We start from the raw sequence: 17,565 nt of genomic DNA on the forward strand, positions 1-17,565 counted from the left end.
TCTTTGATCTGACGATATACCATCCGCGACCTCAACCACGGATATCTCATATCCGTGACCTCGTCTACGGATACCTAGTATCCGTGACCTCGCCGACGGGTAGTAAAGTCGAATCTTCAAAGTTCACTTCACTACAAAAATGTTGATTATAAGGGCGTGTGGTCTAGTGGTATGATACCCGCTTTGGGATTCCTCTCAAAATATGCGGGTGGCCCGGGGTTCAATTCCCCGCTCGCCCCAAATTTTTTAAATTTTTGTTTGATATATTCTCCAAACCGGCACTTGACATTCGAGGAACCACACATTGTACTGGGTGCTTTCAGTTGTGAACTCGAATAAATCGATGTCCCGTGTGCTTATGAAAAATGGAAATATCACAAGATCAGGACAGTCTAGATTGTGACCCTTGGAAAAGGAATGGTTTTCAAGTAAACATGATTCCACCATAGGATTGAGGCGTTAGCAGAGGTGAAATTTAAATGTTCCTTCTTTTTTAGTATCAGGTATATATATATATAAATAAAACCTAACCATTACATAAATCATCTTTTTATTAAAACAATTTGTGGGACTGTATAATTCATTTTATATTATATTTCAATTTGGTTTTGATGATATTAGTGGCATTAGCATTTAATGCCCGTTTTTGCTTTCTCTCTTGTTTTTTTTTTAGTATGTAAACGAACCAGAGATAATTGTTTGGTTATTTATTATTGCAAAGTATACATAGTTATTGTTTCATTTGTTAAATAAATAGGTAATTAAGTTTCTTTTTTTTTGTTATTATTAACGCTTGTTTTCTCTTGTCGAGTTTTGTCCTTGCTATGCCCTTAATGCTTCTCTTTCCAATACTTCTTGATCGAATTGTATCAAATAAACCAATCTTTCATCGAATTCATCTGTACTCATAGTATGAGGATTAACAGAACAAGGGAAGCCTGCGCTCAAAAGAAATCCCTTAATGATACCACAAACGAAATAATTACAAGATAATGATGCATTATTATTATTTGGTATAAATTGAGTTAAAACGGGAGAATTATCAATGATCATATATTCGTTGGCTCTTTCAGATGATTTTACAAGATCATCACTGACATGGTTGAAAAGGTACGACCATAATGTACCATGAATGAATTGTAAGATGTCTAATATTTTCAAATCTCGACGTCTCATCTTGGTGATGTATTTGCATAGTGATACGTCTAGATTTTTCTCCCTTTCTAACGTATGATGATGATGATGGTGATGCGTGTTATGATCTCTTAATGCTGAATTTGAAGAAGTACGTGTATCGTTTGCTAATTTGGAAGTTGTACTTTTTGATCTTGTTCTATTCTCCGATATTATTTTCGCTGTTCCAGTTCCAGTTGTTGCAGAAGTGGTTGTAATATTAGATGTTGTTGTTGTTGTCGCCGTCGTTGTTGTTGCAGAAGATGAAGAATCAATGAATGATTTTGGTGATAATGATGCTCTAAAATTCAATAATTCTAATAGCCTTAGCCCTATTGATTCCCCATAATTTGATAATTTCTTTTCAAATTCGGCCATTGTCGTACTTGATTGATGTAAATATGATATCATTTCTTGATATAAGAATGTCATTGCAGATAGTGAAACATTATCCTTTTTGAACATCAATGATTCTGTATACAATCTTGATGATCTACTGGTATCCATTTGTGTAATTGTTGTGGAGTTCTCTGCTGGTGTTATGAGGGTCTTTTGTGTCATATTCTTTTTCCTTTCAGTGTATTGCTAGTTGGATAGTTTAAATGTTTGCCAAATCGCAGCGTTGATGTACGATGAATATATCCAAGTCGGTAGATCTAATAAAGATACAAACCTTCCAATATTGTTTGCTTTGGATGATGCGATGGCTAGCAAATCAGTATTCAGTTCGAAGTAGTGTGAATTATTTTTTATTGCGGAGGTTCAAATGTTTTCTTTAGTGGAATTGTAAGATGGTTTGCATACGTACATAATAACATAATAACAAGCTTGTGTTTTCTGGAAATGTTTTGGCGCCAGACGCACTACAATATTCATGCTATAGTTAAATTATTAAGTGTCATGAATAGCTTCGTATAGTCAGAAAGAGAGATTTATATATTGTCAATGTCTTGGTATATATGAACATTGTAGTTACTTATTATATCTTAGTGGAATATCGTTTAGTTAGGTGATAGAAAAAGTGCTAGACTGCGACATAAAAATATATTCGTGATATTAGTTGAAATGGCAATAGCGACGAACTACTCAAAAGATGAACAGTTTAAATAAAAAGTTTTAAGTGTTTTTTGTTTATGTTCTTTACTAAATATTTATTTATAATACGTACTAATATTATTAAAAAATTGTGTATATTACAGAGATTTTCGGGAAATAGATAAGAAATTTCTTCTGTGTTTCTTAAAATTCTCTGTAAGTGTAGTGTATTGTAATGATTGCTGTTGTGCTGCTAATGTTATTATTATTATTGTTATTATTACTATTTAGAAAAAAAATAAAATGAAAAATGTTCTATATTGGGATATCACTTATTATTAATCTTTCTTAAGGTTTTGCGATTGTTGTTGTTGTTTGTTATTCGTTGTTATTGCGAGGTTAGATGAAACTTAGAATCTCAACTTAGAGAAGAACCATTGGTTCTTACCAGCTTGATGTCTTTCTTCAAAGGCCTTCTTAATAACTTTCTTAGCTTCTTCACGTTGGGATGGTTCTTCGAAAGTTTCAGTGGAGACAACATTTTTGAAAGATTCAACATCTAAAGTGTATCTTGTTGGTAACAAATGGTTGTAGTTGACTACTTTAATGAATGGCTTAATCTTAGTTCTCTTGGCGACCTTCTTAGCCCCATGTTTCTTGGTAACCTTCAATGGATATCTTTCAATACCTGCGACTAAGGCATGACCGAATTGATGAGATTTGGAACCTTCATCATGTGGTTTAACGATGACGACTTTCTTACCAGCGTAACGTCCACGGACGACGACGGCAACTTTACCTGCTTTCAAAAATTTAGCCATTGTTGTTTCCTTTTCTTTTATCCTTTTAATTCGGTGATTTGATCAAAGAACCCTAAACTTAATTGCGAAATAAAGGGTGGAATTAACTATAAAGCCTTATTATTCCAATCTGATATAGAATCTCTTGTTTTTTTGTCTAATTTGGTTATCTATATTTTATTATTTTCACCGTATATTGTTACTATTACTATTACTATTACTAGTACTATGGCGGAGAGCAAACAGCTGCAGGCATATACAATACAATTAGCAGCAGCGGCAGCTTCGGCAGCTTCGGCGACGGCGGTGGTGTGTCACAGCCAGCAGTAGAAGCATTTTTCGTTTCGCGCCGTGGAAAAAATAAACTTCCAGTGAAGTTTTCAAGAGACGCACAACAAATCTTAATATGTTTTGTGGATGTCCGGATGTATTGAGGGGTGTACAGATTGTGATAGTCACTTTATCTAAAGGACGTCACAAAATATTTAGACGACACAGTTTTTTATTCTTTTAATTATTTTAACTCTCGGGGAATTTGCGACGCGCTGTCTCTCTCAAAAGAGAAATAGTTGACTATTTACATAGAGATATAGATCTATACAAGAAGAAAGGGTTAAGTAGGTAGGTAGGTAGGAAGGTAAGTTGATGTCGAACAAGAAGTATGTCAAGAATAGTATCCTATACTACACATTAGGCAATTGTATCTCTTATATTGTTTGAACAAAGACCATTTATCCATATATTGTGTATCTTTTTTTTGTCAGCATTCCTCGATGTCTAGAAACTTCGACGATCAAACAACAAGCCTTTTTCCAAGTATATCATCATCTGCACCTTCCTCCTCCTCAGGAGCAACATCGTCCCTCAATACAGAACCTGTCGGAATATCAAGACTACAAGCAAGACCATATTATGATCCAGATACTTTTAATATAGGCTATTCATCTGTTTTCAATCCAGACAAAGGTGTATTGGATATCAATGGCACCCCTATAGCATCTAAATTATCTATCGCTAATCAAAATAATAGTAACACTGCTGGTAGCAAGAATATATTCCAGGATTCAGACTCCATTTTCTCGAAATTCCCATTGATATACGGTTCTAACAAAAGAAGGAACATGTATGGTAACTCTAACAACAACAATATACTGGGGAATAATAACCTAAATACAAATAATAGTAGTAAACGTATATCACCACCATTGGAATGGAATGAAATAATTATTCTTAAAAAATGGAAAGAAAATATAGTACAAATTTGTAAAAATTTCATTAATGTCTATTTTAATCATTTAATTCAACAACCTTTTGAAATTTCAAAAATTATTATGCAAATCATTGATTTTAAACCTCCAATGATTTTACCATCGAATTCTGACGGTTCTATACCTAACAATACTCCTATCATACTGGAGGATTCTTATGGGAATATTATTAATGAAGACCAAGATACCAATGGTTTTCAAAATCTGGGGAATGAAAAGGAAGAGGATGATGATGATGATGAAGAAGAGGAAATTGACTATTTCCCAATAAAAAGATCTATAGAATTAGAACCACCTACACTAAATAACGATACTAGCAGCGATACGAACGATACTGACGATAATACTCACAGAGATAAGCGAAATAAGAGGATTAGTTTAGTGGATCCAAATGTAATTACACCATTATCTTTAAATACCATAGATATTTTGAACTCAATAATAGATACAGAAGGTATCGTTGGACTTTGGAGAGCAAATCATACTACATTCTTATTGAATTTTTTGAAAATTTCCATTAATTCATGGTTAGTCAATTTAATTTCATCATCATTAATTGGTATAAATAATTCCACAAACATATTAATATTACCTAAATCATCATTCCAACATTTAATATTGGCAAATTTAATTTCAAACATCTTAACAAATTTAATCTTAATCCCAATTGATTTGATTAAATTGAAATTGATAGTAACATCCATAAATACTGATAATAAAAATAAAAGAAGTTTAAGACATATGATTAAAAATTGGTCATGGAGAAATGATGGTCCCAAATTACCCATATCAATATGGTTATCAACAATATTAAAATCAATAGTAACGGTAACTTTTGGTAAAAATTTTGATATCTTAATTTATTATAAATTTAATTTAGAGAAATTCTCAAACTGGAAAATCTTTTATTCAATCAAATTTTTATCTAAAATTATTGAATTGATCTTTAAATTACCCGTCGAAACTATCTTAAGAAGAAATCAATTGAATTTCTTATTGAATTATAATAGTAATTTGAAAATTAAAACAATTGATAACACCCCTAAAAAAATGTACATATCGAAGATGAAAGTAAAACATACCACAACGAAAACTGAAGAGAACGAACCTACTTCGATTGAATTGCATGATAAATTAATTATTAGACCAAATTTTTCAACAAACATTTCAAAAGATTTATGGAATGGTTGGAAAATAAGTTTAATTAGTGTTTGTTGCGGTTATGGATTCAGAATGTTAAATAAAATAGATGATGATTTAAAATTAGAATTGGAAAAATTCTGAAACCCTCTTCACCCCTGTACATATATACATACAATATCTACATATCTATTTCTTTATTTCTTTATTTTATTTATTTATTTATTTTCATGATTTCGTATTCTTTCGTTTTTTTCACTTTGTTCAATTAAATATTCACCAAGAACTCTTAAGGGATCTTCCGGTTTTTCAACTGCAATTTTCTTCATCCCAGCAAGTAAAAATGGTGTAACGTATCGATTGATATATTTTCGAGTACTAGTACCACCAATTGTTTCACTTATGTTAATATTTTTCAGATCGGGTCCATTATTATTATTATCATCTTCTGTTACCTTGGCCTCCAGTTTTACACTTTTTTCTTGCTCTATTTGAGTTCCATCTACGTTCGAATGTGATGAACCTACATCCAGATCTCCATTATTTTCTTCATGAGTCTGTTCAAGCGATATGGGCTCATTCGTCTCATTATTATTCTGGGTGGTTTCTGTAGAGTCTGTAGCAATATTTACATTCATAGATGGAGCTTGTTCTAAACTTTTATTAGATTGTTCACTTCCATTGTCATCCTTCTTTACAAGTTGTTTGATATCCATGGTAACAATTGACGTTGCTGCTTGCGACTTGTGAATGGTCTCTTACCTTAACGCTTTGGGGTCATCAGTAAGTATATATCTAGACACATCATCGATCATTAAATACTTTTTCAATTTTATGTCTGACAAAAAACAAGAATTAATCAAATATATTTAAGAGATCCCATTCAATGCGAAACAAAATAGAGAAAGAAGGAGCAAAGAGGTACATTTATTCATTCACAGTGTCTGTGCCAGGTGTAATTAGATAGCTTTAAGAGACTATTCAAAAAAAAGAAGAGATCAATCCACAAATTTAGAATGGATGGGATAGAGCAAACAACAGATCCATTTGATCAAGTAGTCACAGATACAAAGGAACAAATAACAAGGTTACAACAATTTATATCGTCTTCGAAAAATACAATCAATGAAACTAAAGATGAAATTGATGAAATTATTCAGGATGTAGAGGAAACATTAGTCGATTTAAATAGAAGTCTTGTAATTATGGGTGACACCGTTGATGCATCAACTTTAAATAAAAAGCAAAATTTAGTTAAGTCGTTGGAAAATGATTTGAATGATTTAAAATCAAAAATACGGGATTTCAATTCTTATTCAAACGACGATACTCCAAAGAATATCGATAATCCATTTTCTAGTACTGCTGCTAATGATGATGATGAGGATGACGATTTAGATGATTTCAAAACTGTGGATGTTAATCATGAGGCCAGTGGAGGGTTAGCTAATCCATTTCAAGAACAAATGTTAAGAGAACAAGATGATCATCTTGATAATATTCATGATACTATGCAGAACTTACATTTACAAGCTCAATCAATGGGTCAAGAATTGGAAGATCAAGGCCAATTGTTAGATGAAATGGATGAAGGAATGAGTGGAGTTATGCATAAGTTATCTAGAGGGAGAAGACAACTTGAATGGGTTTATGAAAAAAATAAGGAAAGATATAATGATTGTTGCATTGGGTTACTTATAATTATTCTAATCATATTATTAGTGCTAGCATTTATTGCATAAAGCTGCCAACCTTCTCTTTATAGATTGGGCCACGTATGGTTGTAATAATTGATTATGAACTATAGAAAATTATATAATACAAATGAAAAGATCATACGTTAAATGGCTGTGATGTAAAAAGAAGTTATATATATATCATAGACAATTTAATACTTGAAAAAATATGATTATAATAATGTACGTTGCTTTGTCCTATATATATATATATATATACATAAGCAAATTTATTTCTTGTTCTTAAGATTATAATAGCGAGAGTTGCTCTGGGTTCTATGATGATTTTGAGGTCCTAGCGTAGCTATTCCTGCTTCTTCTTCTTTCTTTCTCTGTTGTAAATTTTTAAATGCGGCAGAAGCACCACTACTTGCTACAGTGGATTCAGAAGTATTCCTGGATTTTTCATTGTTCAAAGTATGTAATACTTCATACCTACTACTACTAATGACCATATTTTTTGGAGCATGGTATTTCTTAGGGTATGCATTTGGCGATCGAGATGTCGATGTAATTAGTACAGGTGAATGAGAATGAGGCGGCAGCGGTGATGCCTTGAATGTACCTAATTTAGAGTTTAATAATGGTGATGAAGGTTGGGAATGGCTACGATTGTGAATTTGGTTTGGTGTTGGATTACTGCGTTGTCGTTGTGCCGGCGAAGAAACAGGAGATGAAGGTGATCGCAACGTACTTACCATTACAGAAGGCAATGGGGAAGGAGATACAAATTGATGGGCTGTTGAATGGACATTATAGTTTATCATATTTTTGGAGTTCACTCCTAGCGATACTGGGACTTGTGAGTGTGCAGATGTTGGTTTTGTGCTCCCAGCGCTTACCCTTCGGGTGGTATTGCTTGGTAGGTATGCTTGCTGATGAAATTGTTTATGAGATACACTACCGTTCGTCAATGGATTTGTTGCATTCTTGTGGATAGGTGCTGCGTTACTTGGGCTTAATGGTTCTATACTTTTTCCTACAGATTTTAATGGTATTGAAATTTCAATTTTTTGTGCCTCTGTACGACTCTTACTATTATTATTATCACCATTTATGACAGGAGGAAGGGCTCGGGTATTAATCGTTGTATTATTCTTTAGCGTCGGTATAGTACCTTCTTCATTATTGGGTAATTGTGAATCACTGATGTTAACATTTTTAAGCTTGTCAGATATATTCTTTTCAATTAATTGTCTTGCTTCAAAGAAACAATCGATCCAATTCTTGGAAACGTTGATTGAAGAAGATTCCATAAAAGTTCTAGAAGTTGGTGATAATGACGATAATATATTAATTGAAGGTAACGAAATAAACCAGAGTTTATCATGATATTTTTCTAAGATTAAGAATCCTTTCCTTGTAACTTCGTTGAATTCGAAATCGTACATTGATAAATCCGAGTCACTGATATTCACCATAGCTATTGAACCGTTACCTTCGTCTCTAGTGGAGCCACGATTACTACTATAATTTTTTGAAGAAGAATGTTTTTCCCTTTGAGCCGATGATGGTGATGATGATAAAGAATCAACATTTCTATATGATAATGTTCCATTCTTGTATAAAGTGAGCAAAGATGGTAATCTATTCACTGATTTTAATGATGATTTATATTTGGCAACTAACTGGGTAATTAAATCATTATCTATTCTGTTGTAGCTATCTAATGACATGACTGGTCCCTCCTTATCGTATTGGATGGAATAAATGTATACATAATCCTGTTTATAAATATCTGGATCGCTTATCGAATTTGTCGGTATACTCTTTTGGAAATTATTCGACTGAACTTTAGTTGGACTCGTTTTTGAAGGAGGAAGTGCTATATTGTTAATAGTATTATTTTTCGGAAGTTCTTGTTGATGAGGAAGATTATAAATCTTATTGGTGTTGATTGTACCATTCACTTCTAAGTAGTTGGATGGATAGTTAATGCTTGTATTGGGTTTATTGTCAATTTTATTACTAATATGTTGACTTTGACTTTGAGTAGATAATGACGGATTGATATGCGGTATTTCCGATGTTGTGTTATTATATACGGGTGGTGATGATTGGGAATGAATTCTATAATTGGAATAAATGTTGCGATTGGGTGAAATCTTTGCTGTATTTTCTTCAAAGGTCAGAGGAGGCATTATTGCACTATTTGATCGATCTTTACCCGCTGTACTTGATGGCGTTGGTAATTGGTTGTTTTTATTTACGGTCGTATTCTCCAGAGGTGATACATTTATTATTTTTGTGTCGACATTATTTGGAGAGATTCCAAGTCTTTTCCTCCACTCCACAATACTACTGGTTGTATTCAGTATTTTTGCTGGTTTCTTTCTTTTCTGTTTCGTTATAGGTATGTTTCTTATTGGGGTATCGATGATATGCAATTTTTTATTTGGTATAAGATGCTGTTGATGCGAAGCTAGTTGCATGTCATCCTTGGTGTTAAATATCGATGGAGTTAAGAAATCAGACCCAGTAGTGGAAGACGAAGAAGATGTAGATATTTGCCAAATGCCCTTCCATATCGTGTTTTTATCCTTCCAATTCGTACTTGCAAACCATGGATCTAATTTCATTTGTTTCAAAGATATTCTCTTATCCACATCTAATGTCAAAATTTTCCTTACTAAGTTAATAATTAATGGATTCACATCACCGACTCGATAATTATCACTAACTATACTATTACTAATATTCCATGGATAATCTAATGCAACAATTTTTTCAAATGTTTTTAATTCATTCTCGCCTCTAAACGGTGGGAACCCGTTAATGAACTGGAATATCATACAACCCAATGCCCAAACGTCTGAACCAAACCCACATTGATTATAAAGTAACAATTCTGGTGACACGTATTCTGCTGTTCCGACAAAAGATGATGAACTGTGATTATTGCTATTATCGAGATCGTCAGCTGATGACGATGATGATGAGTTGGAAGTGGAAGCAGCACCAAAATCTGTAATCATCAATTTCCCCTCTTTATTAAGTAAAACATTCTCAGGTTTTAAATCTCGATGTATTATACCTTGTGAATGAATATACTCCAACGTATCTACCAATTGAACAGTGAAATGTTTTGCCCAGGACTCACTAAACGTTTTCATCTTATGTAACAAAGATAGTAATTCACCACCAGGAGCATAATCCAATACGAAATACAAATTCTCTTCATCATGGAATGTGTAATATAATTTAACAATACCTGGATGGTTAGCTCTTGCCAGTAGGTTCAATGTATTTTTCTCAATGGTTACATATTTCACTTTGGATTCCTTTATTATGTGAGCTTTGGAGCATACTTTTATGGCATATACTTTCTTGATGTTTCTTTTATCGACGGCTTTATAAACTGTAGAATATGACCCATGTCCTAGTTCTTCTTTAAAGATAAAATCATGCGGAGAACGTTTTCTTGATGTCATATTTCATCACAATATCGTAACGAGAGTTTCAACTAGAATGGTAAAGGTTTAATTATAGAGAAAAGTCTGGTGGCTTTTTTAAAATATAGTTCTTAGACGGTGATAGTCCTCTAGGATCAAGTGTAGAAGCTGATTTTTTATGGCGATGAAGTGAAAGGTTAAAAGAGAGGAGATGTCACAGGCACGATGCAAAGAGATGAGCAGCTATTATTATCTTTCAAAATACTATAGAAGGATAATATTCCAGTTTCAACAGGGACAGATAAATCAACGGATAATGTGACGATATACTCTGTAGATTTATTTGATACTTGATAGTAGATGACTTCTACGTATATTCTATTTAACAATTCTGGGTACCTTGTTTTTACATATTCCAGTACTTGAGTTTAGCCCTACTATATATATATATAGATGTATATTTATTTTTGGGGGTTCCAGAAGTTAGGGTTTAGGGTTTCTCCGGAGTAACTTTAAAACTTTAGGTGCTCTATTGTTAAGACCCTTTTGATGGGAACATTGAGGAATCTTTTATCTTTAAGGAAAATTGATGGACCAACTATCATCTAACCTATTCCTATTATCTAGTTTCTCGAAGGATTCATTCAATTATCCTTTTTCCTGTATGTTCTACAGTTCTATTCTTGTTCTTCCGGAATATCATTTCTCCATATTTTTGACTGAAAAATTTATAACTAAATAAAATTATATAAGCTCATCTGTACTCATCGCTAAGAATCCTAACATAAAGAAAAGCTCTCCTTTGCATAGAAGCATCTAGTTGATAGAAAGCAGAACAGTAGCAGCATCATGTCTGAGTTACATCATTTACTCACCTTTCCAACGAGACCAATCACTGAAGAACAGTACATTCCAACTTTGAAACATTATCTTCAATCTGGTATCCCAGCTACATACACTTTAGAACAAGTAGCTGCATATGAGACATCTCAACAGAGAAAGACCTCTGAAGCTAATGTCCAAGGAGAACAAGAAGAAGATGATGATGACGAATCCACATCTAATACTACCCCCTTACATATATTGGCAAGATCATTACCTAAAGATCTAACAAATGATGAAACCGTAATAATTAAACAGATAATGGATATACTATTTGAATACGGTGCTGGTTGGAATTTCTTAGATTACGAAAACAAATCCATCGGTGATTTATTATTGGAAAATCCCAGCGTAAGTATGAATAAAGATTCAAATATCCTTTATCAACGTGTCATTGAAGCTGGTATAAGTGCTGAATTATTATTGAGGAAAGTTAATGGTGGTGAAATTGAATTTATTGATTCTGATTCTGAATCGAACGAGAAGCAAGATCCTACTGAGTCTTCAACCAGGATATCGGAATCTAAAGAACTTGACGGAGATCAGAAGGTGGTACATACAGCCAATGATGCTGATGATGCTACTGCTGCTGATCAAAACACTTATTTACAAACACAATTAGAATATACAGGTGATGGTGTAGCATTAGTGACAAAAGAAAATAGAGATGGCGTCATGATGGATTGGGAAACTAACATTATGGAAATTGCATCCAAAACTATCTTTCCAGATATCAATAAAACGTCTGATGCCATAGTCTTAAATATTGGTTTTGGTATGGGGATCATTGACACTTTTATTCAAGAAAAGAATCCAAAGAAACATTATATAAGTGAAGCTCATCCGGATGTATTAGCTAAAATGAAAAAAGATGGCTGGTATGAAAAGCCAAATGTTGTTATATTGGAAGGTAGATGGCAGGATACTCTGAATCAACTTTTAGATGAAGGAAAAGTATTCTTTGACGGGATTTACTATGACACTTTTAGTGAACATTACCAAGATATGTTAGATCTTTATGATATTATCGTTGGTTTAATTAAGCCAGAAGGTGTGTTCTCCTTCTTCAATGGGTTAGGTGCTGACAGACCAATTTGTTATGATGTTTATAAAAGAATAGTGGAATTAGATATGGCCATGTACGGTATGAAATGTGAGTATTCTCTCTTAAAGATTGACCAAGAGTTACCAGATTGGAAAGACGTCAAAAGGTCATATTTCAACTGCAACTACTACTATCATCCTCGGATATGTTTCATATGAGATGATGTTTTTACGTAAGAGATTGTTCTATCATATTACAATATCTTATATTTTCATATAACTTAATAGACAAGAACTACATAAATAAAACTCATGTAGAGCCATTTAAAACCGTACCTGTATCAAAGTAATAACTTTCATATATTTATTATTATTTATTTGTGTATTAACTAATATTATCAAAAATGTTGTTGTCTTTTTTTTTTAAACTTTAAACTGTTGAGATTAGATTCTCATATTTGTTCAAACCCTATGCCGCCGATGGTTAGTTCCTGTCAGTATGTTTATCAAGCATTCATTTCCTTTTCAATGGTACGTGCCAACTCTAGACGATCCATGTTTACAGCAAGGATATTCAAGACTTCCATATCAGAGATGTTGGTCGTACCGCTATTTTTAATACCACCACTATCTTCACTTCCCAGATCTAATCCCTTTCCTTCTGCTTTCTCCTTAAATGTTTCTTCTAACCATCTTGTTTTCTCAGAAGATTCATCCGGACCGAAGACAATATTAGCACGTTTCTTCAATCTTGATTTCAAATCATGTATCTTATTTTTCATCGTATTTGCCTCTCTCCATTTCCTTTTACGTTCATTATTTAATTCACGATTTAATACTTTAACGTCATCTTTAGATAGCAATTGTTTTGCTCTTTTAACAATAATGTTCTTCTTACCAGGGACATCTTTAAGGTCAGGAATATCGAAATGATAACGCAGTTCCAATTTTGGTTTCTCCTTTGATCTAATACCACCAGATGCACTTGAACTAGAAGCAATGGAGTTCGAATTTTTAATGAAACGTGTTGGAGGTGCAGAAATAGGAGGCGGAACAAGTCCATCCAGATTGAGTACTTTGTTCGGATTGAATTTTCTACGCTTCCTATTTTCATTTTCATATTCACTGTATCCGCCATCATCATCATCGTAGTCGTAGTCGTCATCTATTTCCCCATTTTCAGCAGTATTAGCTATAGTTGGCAATAAACCTGTTATTGTAGATGTAATGATTGTACTTAGATTAGGCGGTAAATCAAGTGAATCAAGACCAAGTTGTTTCTTTCCTTGAGTTTCCTTATGATTTTCTTTATGATTCGTATTGATGGTTTCGTTAAGGGACGAGCCGGTTACATCTTTGGTTTCTTCAACAGATTCATGATCAGGTATATTTATAACTTCTTTGGAAACTATACCGTCATCTATTGAAGGTTTAACATTCATTGATGTGATTTTCCGTGGTTTACTTGCTATTAATGGAATGGACAATAAAGGTAATTTTACAGATTCTTCCTCCTTCTTCGGAAGCACAATCTCAGACAGAACATGCATGTCTAAATCATTCTTAGGAAGTGGACCTAATCTAGTGGTCGTAATGTTCGACTTTGATATGAGGATCGGTAGTAGTGGAAGCATTGTTTGATATGTGTGATTCTGTCCCATTCGAAGTTGTGACTTCCTCGACTGCTGGGTTCTCCATTTCCTTCCATCAACTTCTTTATCTTGTGATTGAGCGAATAACAATGGATCTACATCGTGATCTTCTACCTTAACTGCCGAGATAGATATATTAGAATCTTGAGTAGTATTATTTATGTTTACTTGGCCATCACCTTCGGATTTCCTTTGCAATTGTTTAATAGTAGCTAAACTGAAAATTGGGATTTTACGAAGACCTGGTTTTTTAACTACTGGGGATTTCTTTTCACCCTCAGGAGAGATACCAGCAACGGAGGAAGCAGTACTACCTGCTTGAGGAGTGGGTGTCACTGTAGTCGGATCCTCACTATTAGGTACGCCGTCATTCTTATTATTATTATTCGCAGGCTCATTATCAGCTTCCAATTTGATTGGAGCAATGGCATTTAATGAATTTGTTCTAACTTTAGTCAATTCCTTAATAATTGCATTTTTAGTGAATTGCATAACAGTTGCTAAATAAGCACTTGCCTCTTCGGGTGATGTACCATTAGCAATTTTATTTTTGGCAGCTGTTTTCAAAGTCTTGATAATGGGTGACAAAATCGTGGAAAGTAAATGAGTTCTATTTTCTGGTGCCAACATATCCTTACGGAATTTTCTAGCATTCTTAGCTCTCTTTTTGTCACTTTTCCTTAGTTGAGTTTTCTTTATTCTATTTTGTACAGGTAATGCTAATGGCGGGTAAATAGGGATTGCCCAAGGTGGATGGAATGGAATTTTTTCTCTATGGATAACTGTTTTTAAATTTGGATTAAACATACTAGAAGATTTTCTTTTCCAATAAGGTTCTTGTGAAGCAAACATTCTTTCCCTTTGTAATTGTTCTTGTGAAATCTTCTTTGGTGGAACCAAATTTTTAATGCCATTTACTTGTTCTATTGGAATTTCGGATAAAGTTCCTTCGATGTCATTCAAACTACTTTTAACCACGAATGGCGTTAGCGTCTTTGTGAAATTCACTATTGGAATTCTCTTTAGAGTAGATAATGGGACCCTTTTCAATTTTTTAGTTTTCTTCTTTCTAATTTTTCTCGGTTTCTTATCTTGATGTCTAATGGTTGGTGATGATGAGGATGAGGATACTCTGGCAGTAGCAGCTGCAGCTGCCTCTGCACGTTTAGCCATTTCCTCTGGTGTCCATCTTCTATAAGGTTTCTTAGGGATCCCCTTCTTGGTTACTCTTAAATCAGCAGGATATGGTGGACCCTTTGCGACAATCTCCTCCAATTCCTTTCTTTCTAATTCTTGTTTTTCCTTCTCTTGCTTCTTTAACAATTTCTTCTCATCACGAAGCCTTTGTTGTTCTTCTTTGGCTTTCTTTCTTAATTCTTTATTCCTCTTTGTAATTTGTTTCCTTGCAATGGAAGCAGCAGCAATAGCACATGATGAATATTTCTTCTTTAATACTTCCTCTGGAGGCGGTTGTGGTTTCGTAGGCTGCTTTTTCTTTTTCTTCTTATGAGTTGATTCTGTAGTAGTTATTTCAATAGATTTCTTCTTTTTTTGAGATTTTTTCTTTGAAGTCTTTTTCGTTGTTACTGTTGTTGAAGATAATAAATCGGATACAGAAATCCCTCCTAATTCTGAATTAAATTCATCCATTATTGAAGCATCGATATTATTTTCATTATGTTCTTGGAATGCCATAGACATTGCATTTTGCATTATTTGATTCAAATCAAATGGTTCATCGGTGGGTACTGAATTCATGTCATCATTCGTGGTGTTGAAATCTTCTGTGGGCCAATGGAATGTACCTTCTTTATTTAGAATAGAAGGTCCTGATATGCGTGGGGCAGTTGTTGGTTCCATTGCCGCAGTGGTCTCTGAAGTATTTACTGCATCCTGAACCATATTTGCTATTACACGTGAGAAATCGTCATGATCATGATCTTGATCGTCGTTCAATGGAGGAGAAATAGTAGTCTTTGGAGTTGGAGATTTCTTCTTCTTTTTCTTTTTCTTCTTGGATTGTGAATCAGATGCAGAGAATGATACAGGTGGTGCTATTAGTTTCACATGTTTGTCTTTGGAATTATGTGACGATTTTTTCTTTTTCTTTGAAGAAATGGAAGAGGAAGATGGTGGTTGTCCTTCTTCTTCTAAGTCAGCGTTACCTTCAGGATTGGCTAGTAATTCATTTTCAAAAGCCCTTAATGTAGCTTCCACTAAGGCTTGTGTTTCTGCATCTTCCACTTCAGAAGATGATTGACCGTTTGGTGTTTGTTCTTGTTGCATAAACCCTTTAATAACATCTTCGAAATCAATTAAATCATTTGGTTCTTCGATTGGCTCTATACTTTTACTCTTTTGTTTATCCTTTTGTTTCTTTTCTTTATGTTTTTTATCCTTTTTATCCTTATGTTTCTTGTCCTTTTTGGCTTTATTTTTCTTCTTCTTATCTTTCTTATTCTTATCCTTTGAAGGTTTATCAGTGACTATTATTTTTTCCATATTGTCTGTCTGATGATGATGTTCATCTTGATTATCCATATTAATGTCATTCTCGTTATTTTGTGTATCCAAGCCATGTAAAGATTGTAAGATGGCTCTTCTCAAATTCTCATCATCTTGATCTAATTGTGATGGATTATCGTGTTGATTCGCAGAGGTATTATTACTTTCATCATCTAACAGACCTTGTTGTAAGATACTTGCCCAAACCTGGTCCTGGTGATGACCATCCTCTTCCTCCACTTCATTATCATTATTATTATCATTATTATTATCATTATTATTATCATCATTATGTATTTCCACATTCATATGGGAGTCTTTATCTAATTCATCTTCAGTATTCAAATCTTGCATAGCGTTTGCAACCACGCTAGCCAAATCCACAGCTGCATCATCTGCGTTGAATGGTTCCAATTCTGCCACGTCCTCATGTGAATGTGAATGTGAATGTGAATGTTCTTCTGCTTGTCCTTCATCATCAGGTTGTTGTTCATTCTGGCCACCGTCATTGTTATTACTTTCATTAGTATTATGAGAAGATAAAAGGTTCCCAACCAACTCATTGAAGTTGATGTCACCATCGGCTTCTATGTCTTCGTTTGGATTAGACATAGTAGACGAGTTGAATGAATGGTTTAAAATTCAACTAAGTGTATAAATTCCAATCAAATTCAAAGCAAGAATTGGTATGTATATAGACGTATACGTTTCGTTGTTGTTGTTAAAATCTCGTTCAGTTGAATTCTTTAGTTCTGATGATGTTGTTATTTGTTGATGATGTTGACAAAACAATAAACAACAACAATAACAATTAAAAAAAAGGTTTTCGTACTTTTCTGTACACTTTTTTTTTCGTTCTCTTTTTCTCGCTCTGCTCTTCTCTGGTGTTTCCCAAAAGAAAAAGGAAACAGAAACGGAAACGGAAACGGGAAACGGGA

General features: G+C 33.7%; 8 protein-coding genes and 1 non-coding gene across 9 annotated transcripts; 4 read left to right on the top strand and 5 right to left on the bottom strand.

Moving 5' to 3' along the window:
- Positions 1-152: 152 nt before the first annotated feature.
- NDAI0Htrna7P lies at positions 153-239 on the top strand. Its single transcript is given in 2 exon segments — positions 153-189; positions 203-239. It is a non-coding gene; the product is annotated as a tRNA-Pro (tRNA).
- A 583-nt stretch (positions 240-822) lies between these two features.
- TRS31 (TRAPP subunit TRS31) lies at positions 823-1,734 on the bottom strand (the record flags this gene model as incomplete). Its single annotated transcript, XM_003671466.1, has 1 exon — positions 823-1,734. One exon carries the CDS (start codon positions 1,732-1,734, stop codon positions 823-825), a length of 912 nt encoding a protein of 303 aa, XP_003671514.1.
- Positions 1,735-2,618: 884 nt separating this feature from the next.
- Positions 2,619-3,029, bottom strand: RPL27B (60S ribosomal protein eL27; the record flags this gene model as incomplete). The annotated part of the gene is made up of 1 exon (XM_003671467.1): positions 2,619-3,029. One exon carries the CDS (start codon positions 3,027-3,029, stop codon positions 2,619-2,621), a length of 411 nt encoding a protein of 136 aa, XP_003671515.1.
- A 752-nt stretch (positions 3,030-3,781) lies between these two features.
- On the top strand, positions 3,782-5,560 carry UGO1 (mitofusin complex protein UGO1; the record flags this gene model as incomplete). Its single annotated transcript, XM_003671468.1, has 1 exon — positions 3,782-5,560. The coding sequence occupies one exon, from the start codon at positions 3,782-3,784 to the stop codon at positions 5,558-5,560; it is 1,779 nt and encodes a 592-aa protein (XP_003671516.1).
- A 74-nt stretch (positions 5,561-5,634) lies between these two features.
- Positions 5,635-6,132, bottom strand: SDC1 (Sdc1p; the record flags this gene model as incomplete). The annotated part of the gene is made up of 1 exon (XM_003671469.1): positions 5,635-6,132. The coding sequence occupies one exon, from the start codon at positions 6,130-6,132 to the stop codon at positions 5,635-5,637; it is 498 nt and encodes a 165-aa protein (XP_003671517.1).
- A 300-nt stretch (positions 6,133-6,432) lies between these two features.
- Positions 6,433-7,158, top strand: TLG1 (Tlg1p; the record flags this gene model as incomplete). Its single annotated transcript, XM_003671470.1, has 1 exon — positions 6,433-7,158. The coding sequence occupies one exon, from the start codon at positions 6,433-6,435 to the stop codon at positions 7,156-7,158; it is 726 nt and encodes a 241-aa protein (XP_003671518.1).
- A 224-nt stretch (positions 7,159-7,382) lies between these two features.
- On the bottom strand, positions 7,383-10,583 carry PKH3 (protein kinase PKH3; the record flags this gene model as incomplete). Its single annotated transcript, XM_003671471.1, has 1 exon — positions 7,383-10,583. The coding sequence occupies one exon, from the start codon at positions 10,581-10,583 to the stop codon at positions 7,383-7,385; it is 3,201 nt and encodes a 1,066-aa protein (XP_003671519.1).
- An 810-nt stretch (positions 10,584-11,393) lies between these two features.
- On the top strand, positions 11,394-12,689 carry RMT2 (protein-arginine N5-methyltransferase; the record flags this gene model as incomplete). The annotated part of the gene is made up of 1 exon (XM_003671472.1): positions 11,394-12,689. The coding sequence occupies one exon, from the start codon at positions 11,394-11,396 to the stop codon at positions 12,687-12,689; it is 1,296 nt and encodes a 431-aa protein (XP_003671520.1).
- Positions 12,690-12,976: 287 nt separating this feature from the next.
- SPP41 (Spp41p) lies at positions 12,977-17,239 on the bottom strand (the record flags this gene model as incomplete). The annotated part of the gene is made up of 1 exon (XM_003671473.1): positions 12,977-17,239. The coding sequence occupies one exon, from the start codon at positions 17,237-17,239 to the stop codon at positions 12,977-12,979; it is 4,263 nt and encodes a 1,420-aa protein (XP_003671521.1).
- Positions 17,240-17,565: the final 326 nt, after the last annotated feature.

Source organism: Naumovozyma dairenensis, chromosome 8 (assembly GCF_000227115.2).
Source record: "Naumovozyma dairenensis CBS 421 chromosome 8, complete genome".
Lineage (NCBI taxonomy): Eukaryota > Fungi > Ascomycota > Saccharomycetes > Saccharomycetales > Saccharomycetaceae > Naumovozyma > Naumovozyma dairenensis.